Below are 8,368 nucleotides of genomic sequence, written 5' to 3'. Positions count from 1 at the left end.
AGCCAGCCTGCGACTGCACACAGCGCATGTCTGCAGCAGGGCCGTCACGTTGCACAGCTCTGTCCAATCAACGGACACTTTCCTAACAGAGATTTGTAAGATGGCGACCGCCGAACCGGTGAGCACTTTCTCTAAAGAACATATCAAAACATTTAGGGGCTTCCTGCTTTTATTATAGAGCAAGTTCACATTTAAAGTGTATGTATACTTTTACACATTCGTCTTCAAAAGTAAATTGATAGTTGTTACAATCATACGTGCTGTTTTGACTAGTTTAAAGTGTGTCTTCTGTGCCACGACCTAAGCGTAACAGAGGAATGCTTGTGAGTCGAGATCACCCAACTTTAGGCTGACGTTACAACTAACCGACGTGCCGTTCACCTTTGCATAGAGAACGACACCAAGTTCCATTATAAAATTTGTTTGTTTGTTATTAATTAGGTTAACCGCAAAAGTACATACCTGAGTGACGATTATTCATGACATGTATGATTATTATGAACTAACAGTAAATTCGGCATGTAATATAAGCCACCAAACAGAAATAGCAGTTTGTTTTTGTAGCTACAATTTCACTGTCAAAATTGGTTGACAGTGCTTCCTGACCTCTACGATGCAAAGTTAGCTAGGTACTTAGTGGCTGAGGTTAACGTTAACTTAGCTAACGCTAGATGATGGTAAAACAGCTTAAGTTTTTTTTTTTTTTAATTAACACTATTTGCTGTATAAAATGCATGCCAAATTGAAGACTAGGTCAAATTTTTTGGTTGCTGTAAGGTCATGTCATAATGTAGCGGATACTTTGTACCAAGCAAGCAAATTAACGTTACCGTGAAATTTTAAAATGGCAGATATATGAATGGAAAGTGCGTGTTTTTTCTGCTAATTAATAAACATCTTGGGAATAATAATGACGTGCCCAATAATTAGGTTAACGTAAAGTTAAAGTTAGTTCAACTCTAGTTTCACGTATAACAAATAACAAACAACAAATAACAAATGTGTACCATATGTTACATCGGGTTTCACTAGTGAACGCTTACGTCACGGATTTTTGTTTTTAACGATAAAGCAAATTAATTTGGGAGAAACAACCCTATTTTTTTGTCAGATGGGCTCTGTTTAAATTGTATCTTGTATTTAAGTGTACCACCATCTAGTTGCCATGGCTGAAGGGTTCACTTATGTAACTTAATCAACAAATGGAAAGTTGTTGCTCAAGAGATTAGACGTCATGCTACTGTTGCAAGACTGTTTCCCCAGTTAGAGCTACACTAGAAAGTCTGGTCATTTGCACTGGGGATAGAAACCACTATCTACTTTCCTTAAATGCATCCCCTCTACCTCACTGCTTTTTAGGAAACCAACCCAAGTTCAAATCAGCCTGATGAAGATGGAGCTGAGGAGACTGGACAAGAGATTGTGAACCCAGAGGCCTACATCAAACACCCCCTCCAGAACAGGTTAGGGTCACATTTTAAAATGTATTTGAGAAAGCCAGTTTAATTATGGCAATAATTAGACTGCACATATTATTTTTATTAATTTATGTAGCCGATAGGTAATGTCCGGTCACTTTCTAAAGCAGTACAACATATTCACTCTGTGACATAAAATAATCTAGTTTTAGTGCTGCAGAACTTACTCTACTGTATACTTTTGTATATTATACTAGTATATGTATACTATGCAAACAGAAACAAACAAAATATTTTAAAAATTTTTTTAAAAACCCACTATATTAAGATCCCTTGCAATGTTGGGATGATCTAAAACTCTGTTTTCTTACCCTTAAATGATTAAGGGTAAGAAAATAGAGTTTTAGATCATTTTCAGGATTTCCCTTTGCCTTTACATAACTGTTAATGGCTGTCTAGTGTTTTTATGCCAACATTTTTGAACACAATTCATCAGTTAATCAATGAGTGGATTGAGAGAAAATGAACTGGCAACAGTACTTATAATCGATTATTTTAATGTTTCGGTAGTTAAGTCAAGCAGAAAATCTACTGCTTTTCTCAGTTTTGTTTAATAGCAAATTTAATATTTTTGGGGTTTTGTACTGTTGATGTTTGAAGACCGTGGGCTTTAAGAACGTGTTATGGACGTTTTTGACTTAAATGAACTGATTAATTGGTGTTAAAAAATATTTTATAATAATACTGTAATAATTGCTTTGGTTTGTCTGTTGAATTGAAAGGCTTTTGATTGACACAATGTGGGTCAACAATGTAATTAAAGCGAACATTTGCCATTTGCTTAGACTTTCGTTTTTTGAGGCAAAACAGATAAATCACATATATTGGCCCTTTTCAGATAGCCTGACAAGCCAGACCCACATCAAGATGTTGGGTCTGGGAACTCACCATTGGCAGGGCTCAATCTGAGGGGCGGGATTAACAGTTGTCTTTCAAATTCCCTCTGCACGCAATAGGATAGCGCTACAACCAACCAGAGCAACGCTAGTTGATAGATTCAACTTTTGCTGTATCCGGTCGGCAAATATGATGCCTGTAGTTAGTGAGTCAGTGGTTAGGCTAGCTGTGTTACTTGTGGCCCCCGGTTTCTGTCTGTGTGTTTTGTTCTTCATGTGTTAAAAGTGGATTTTCTCTCACACTCGAAACAAATGCATTCTGCCGGATGGGAGACTTTATTTCCCCACAGTAAGACTTTGATTGTCTGTGATGGTCTGGTGACCTGTCCAGAGTGTTTCAGTGCTTTTCTCTCAATCCGTAACCGGATAGCTTCCAACTCCCTAGTAGGCTGAATACAAATATGCAACGATTGAATATTTTACAAACATTTAAATTCCACATGGATATTTATGTCGAAAAGGGTCAAATAAGAAAAATAAAACACTCAACAGAAAGTCTGTCAGCTAAAGGAGCCGTTGGACCGTAAACACTTGACTGGTGTTTCACAGCTCAGCTGTAAGGTTTGAAAAACATCGGTGGCATTTTAATAGCGACGTATTCCCACAAATTGACAATTAATTGGATACATTGGTAGAGTCAGGGTTATGGGCTGCATGAGGCTAACCCTATAGAGGTTAATCTAAGAGACTATAAAATATATGTTGCCTCAGTTTATGGCCTTTAATCAAACATTCAAATATTTCACCAGACAAGTTAACAAGGAATACACAAACGTGTCATAAACTGAAGTTCACCGACTGTTGGATTGTCATATTTGGTCATCAGACATTCTGTCTTGCATATACAATGCCACTCAAGGGAATTACATTTGTATCAGTCACCTTATTCCATTACCTGGCATTCATTTGGGACTATGCTCTCATTTAAAAACACAACCCAAACCCATTAACAGACTAGCTGTTTTAATGTCTCTGTAATAGTGTCAACAGCCACAGTTTTCTTTATTATTCCTCAATCCAAAGAGCTTAAGGCAGTTACTGAGCCATTAGAGGGTTCAGCATTGAACAAGTATGACACAGCGTTCACAATTAACTGGACCAAGAAAGTGATGGCATGATTTACTGAACAGTTTGTGTCGGCAGCATCCAGGTGCATCCATACGTCGCTCATTTGCTCTGAAGCTCAATGGCTTTCGGTTACCTTTGTTTACCACGTGTTTTTAATTAGGGGCTTGTTACATTTATGCAAATTCCTTTTCTGTTTTCGCCCAACAGCTGGTCCCTGTGGTTCTTCAAGAATGACAAGAGCAAAACATGGCAGGCCAACCTGCGACTCATCTCTAAATTCGACACAGTTGAGGATTTCTGGGCGTAAGGAGCAATAAATCCTTCCATGTCTTTTTCTTTTTCTTTACTTTTATGGAGTGACTGAAGCAGTGAAATGTCACAACTGTAGACTGTGTTGTGAAATACTGTTAGATCAACATGTTCTGTTAATGCTGTGCTCTCTTCATTTCAGTCTCTACAACCATATCCAGTTGTCAAGCAACCTCATGTCAGGCTGTGATTACTCCCTTTTTAAGGTACATTTGATTTATTTTCATACATTCATGTAAATGTGAGTAGTTCATGTACAGACTAAAGTATAGTTAAAACTTCTTTTTTTAAATATGTTTGCATGCCAATATCCTCTCTGGTGCTGAGATCCGTTGACATTTGCTTGTGTTTATATTTAACACTCTCTTATTTCTGATGTTGACTCAATGAAAATAAAAGAACCATCTATAAGGCTATAAACATCTTTGTTTCAAAGTGGAAGACCATATTTACATGATGAGACATTATATTTTGCAAACCAAGCAAAGGCCTGGGTCCTCACGTATGGCAGCTGATATCATTCACACTTGAAGTACAAGGAGAAAATGCCATCTTTTGCCTGTTATATGTATGGGCAATAGCTCATGCAAACAGAAAAATACCTGATTGAATTGTCAACACAGTTTTAGTCAGGACAACAGCATTATTACTAGACAGGAGTCTCTCTGACTAAATCTGTCCCGACCAACTAAGCTCATCAGCAAAAGAGCTAATTTAACCAGATGTGATGATAGAAAATGAGAAGCGTGTGTGGAAGTTTAGTAATTTAAGTGGCAGGAGGCGGCTAGCAGCCACTAATTATACCGTGGGAGATAGGTGGTGGTGGTGATGATGAATGGAAAAGCAGCAAACAAGTATGACTGCGGTCTGTAATCTGTGTGCTTTAATTTAAATCATTAGCAGGATCACCTGTGGCTAAGACTATCTAGTGAACTTGTATTCATAGCAGGGGAGTTAGTTTATCAGCTCCTCTACAGTTTAAGTTTTACACTTCATTACAAAAACCCTGCTATCTGAGTCAGACTGTTGAGGCAGAGCTTATGTAGAGAAAGGGCAAAACTGCAACTTGAGAAAAAGACGTTAACCCAGTATTGAACCATCACTGCACACATTCTTGCTACCTTTTTAGTATTACAGCTGCAAACCTTTCATTTAGATTTAACAAATGTCATCAGTTGAAAAAGATGCATTTCATCAGGCAGTGTTGAAATCTCACCATGAAATGTTGTTTTGAAGTTTTGGTGAAGTGGTTTGGGATGTGTTTTGACAATTTGAACCATTGCCGCAGGATGGCATTGAACCCATGTGGGAGGACGAGAGGAACAAGCGCGGCGGGCGCTGGCTGATCACACTCAACAAGCAGCAGAGGAGATTAGACCTGGACCGCTTCTGGCTGGAAACTGTAAGTTTGGCTATAGCTGCTGTGCTTTATATCCTGCTCAGTGCTGTTACTCAAATGAGTGATGCTATTACTGATTTTTGAGCCTCGCTAGCACAAATATCACCTGCATCTAGTGCTGGGCGGTATACCGGTTTATACCGTACACAGTATTCGGTATTCATTTCCCGTATGGGCCAATGTAATCTGCGAGTGAATTGACAACGGGATCCCTGCGTGCGTACCCTTTTCACTCATGGTAATAACTTTATAACACAACAATTAATAACCCATAACTTACTCACTTTATACAATAAAGTTTTAAACTTTATAACATGATAAAACACCATAGCACACAACAATTTGTGACATAAACACTTTTTAACACTAATAGTTGTACATTTACACCACTGAACAGCATGCTGGGTAACATTATAGCTGCTAGCTTGCCGGGTAGCATAACAGTCTGTTAAGCTGGGAGAGGCACCAGTCGCTACTGCACATTCAAGAACAGAGAAGAAAGATAGAGGATGAAAAAAGACCGGAGATGCAGCAGAGCAGTCCTCTCTTCCCGATTTACACAGCCCCCCTCTCTTGGCTTCAAATAACTCACGGTTTTCGGCTACGGCCGCTGAACAGGCTACACGACTGTAAACAGCCGTGGCCCGCTTGCCTGGTCCTCCGGTAACGTTAGCAGTTAGCAGAGTTAGCAGGGTTAGCATGGCGCCATTAGCCAGGACCAGTCGGGATCACTTTACCAGCTGTGTCTTAATTGTTTTTGCGAGTAACCAACTCGGGTACTCTAGCTACAGTCATGTGAAAAAATTAGGAAACCCATGCTAAAGTTGACTAAAAAGAGGAATAAAAAAAATCATCTTTTGCAAATTGATCTTAATACCTAGAGATTGGCATGGGGTACTTTCCATAAAATTCTCTCTCAATGCAAATCAAACCAGCTGTTAGGCTAACTGAAATAAAACCATGCCAATCTCTAGGTATGGTGAAGGGGATGTGATGATGTGGGGCTATTTTTAATTCCAAAGGCCAAGGGAACTTTATCAGGATCATAGTATCCTGGATCCATGAAATAACTGGCTTTTAAAAATAAAAATCTGCCTGCCTCTATGGGAATTTAACATAGGGGTGTACTTACTTATGCCCCCTGTATTTTAAGGAAAAACATTTATTTATTGACGATACATTATTAATTCACAAACAAAATTGGTGTCCTTAAAGGTTGGATTTTTCCTCATTTTTTTAATTAAGGCATTAAGATCAATTTCCAAAAGATAATTTTTTTTATTCCTCTTTTTAGTCAACTTTAGTATGGGTGTCCTAATTTTTTCACGACTGTATATGAGCAATGTGAGTAGCTACACGAATGTTGAAATGACATAAAATGCCCGTCCCTCATAGCTGTGATAAATTAGCCTGAAGCTAATGCTTACCTGCTGGAGCTGCTACCCCCGCGACCCGACCCCGGATAAGCGGATGAAGATGGATGGATAATGCTTACCTGTTCAGGAGGAAATTAGCCAACTCTGCGTCCTTTTGGGCTCTAAGATGTCTCCATCTTTCAAATACATCTCCAATATTTACCCGGGGTTTGTTACGTCTCGGGTCACGCAACTGTTAGAAACATGCCACGTTATTTTTTATGTCGGGTAGAATCTATCTCCGTTGATCCTGTTTGTTTGCTGCTTTCATGGCTGTACTAACGTTACAGCTGTAGCGTGCTGGGTATATGTTTTTGCAGGTATATCTGGGAACCCGGCCTGGCTGTCAAACTGGGCAGTTGATAACAACACACAGGCCAAAACACAAACAAAAATTCCGTCACGGAATGGAAATTTCAAAAGGAGAAAATACTGGCATTAGCATTGTTGTCAGAAAAGATAGTATTTCAGCTTAGCATGTTTCCTTAATATCTGATGATGCATTGGGGTCATTTTTGGATTTATTACAGTAAATATATTACACATTGGATCTTTAAAGTTGGTATGTGTATTATTTAAGTTTATTTTACTTTGCAGTTTGCACAATAAAAATAGTTTGGATTCTATAACGTTAATGTTATGGAGCCTTTAGTAATCAAAGCTTTAAGTAAACACGATGACATTTAAATGATTTTTTATATATTCTATGTACTGATAGTAGAATAAGCCATTATAAACCCAGTCAAGCCCCAGTCAAGCAAAAGAAAGAAAATTCCTTGATATACCATGAAACCGCCAGAATCTTAAAAAATACCGTGATACAAACTGCCCAGCACTACTGCATACTACTCTATCATTACACTGCAGAAATGTGTGATGATTACATCTTCATACCAGTGCGGTGAGCCACGGATCTAACAAACATATACTATTGCCTTGACCGTTTGCAGAGCTGATAAGAGGCCACAACACAGTCAAATGAGAGCAACTGAAAACTGGCTTGCTTGCTGCTAAATCTGCAGTCCACACAGTGTTGTGGCGAGCTCTCTTGCTGCTTTAAAGGTCACTGACAGTGATACAGTCATCTAGCAAGCATTGACTTGCCAGTTAGCAGACACTTGCTTTGTTGGCAATACTGCAACCAACCACTGGGCTGAAAGCGGTCACTCTCTTTTTCAATGACATTCTCACTAATTGTTTTTACCATATTTAAGTTGTAACAATATTTTTAAAGGTGCCCTGCCACACGTATTTTGTTACTTTGTGGTAATGTCTGAAGTTCTACCATGGACTCTGTAACATCTTTTGTGATAAAAATGCCTTGGTTACCTTGTGTAAGGGCCTAGATGCTGATTGCAAGGCTGTCATTGGCTAGCAGCTAGCCTCCCTGATCTTGAAGGGTTGAACATGGAATTGCTCTTTCTTGTGAAGAACTGGTGCAGCTTGTAAAACTGGTGTAGCGTAGATAAAGGTTACAGTACCACAGTAATGAAGGTGACAAAGCGAGCGATATCTAGGCCCTTACTCCTTCATGAGAATGTGGCGGATTTGTACTCCTAGTCCAAGTCGAGATGTGAATCACCATGTTATGACAATGGCTTTTATTCCTCTCCATCCCTTGACCAGCTCCTGTGCTTAGTCGGAGAGGCCTTTGACGACTACAGCGATCAGGTCTGCGGCGCTGTGGTCAACATCCGCACAAAAGGAGATAAAATAGCCGTCTGGACATCAGACTATGACAACCGGGATGCTATAACACACATAGGGTGAGGCGTGTCTTCAGTATCAAGGTATTTATATATA

The 8,368-nt window shown here is 39.1% G+C and overlaps 1 protein-coding gene across 1 annotated transcript in view; it reads left to right on the top strand.

Annotated features, from left to right (window-relative positions):
• The first annotated feature begins 12 nt into the window (after positions 1-12).
• The window catches only part of eif4eb (eukaryotic translation initiation factor 4eb), a 9,287-nt gene continuing 931 nt past the window's right edge, over positions 13-8,368 (top strand). The window contains exons 1-6 of the mRNA XM_078278072.1: positions 13-118; positions 1,360-1,463; positions 3,650-3,745; positions 3,894-3,957; positions 5,040-5,153; positions 8,192-8,331. Coding sequence (XP_078134198.1) covers positions 101-118; positions 1,360-1,463; positions 3,650-3,745; positions 3,894-3,957; positions 5,040-5,153; positions 8,192-8,331 — 536 coding nt within the window. The 5' untranslated portion in view covers positions 13-100. The remainder of the gene's footprint in view (positions 119-1,359; positions 1,464-3,649; positions 3,746-3,893; positions 3,958-5,039; positions 5,154-8,191; positions 8,332-8,368) is intronic.

The sequence above is a fragment of the Sander vitreus genome, chromosome 20 (genome assembly GCF_031162955.1).
Source record: "Sander vitreus isolate 19-12246 chromosome 20, sanVit1, whole genome shotgun sequence".
Taxonomy (NCBI): Eukaryota; Metazoa; Chordata; class Actinopteri; order Perciformes; family Percidae; genus Sander; species Sander vitreus.
The sequence above is the reverse complement of the archived record's forward strand: the minus strand, read 5'-3'. Positions and strand labels throughout refer to the sequence as shown.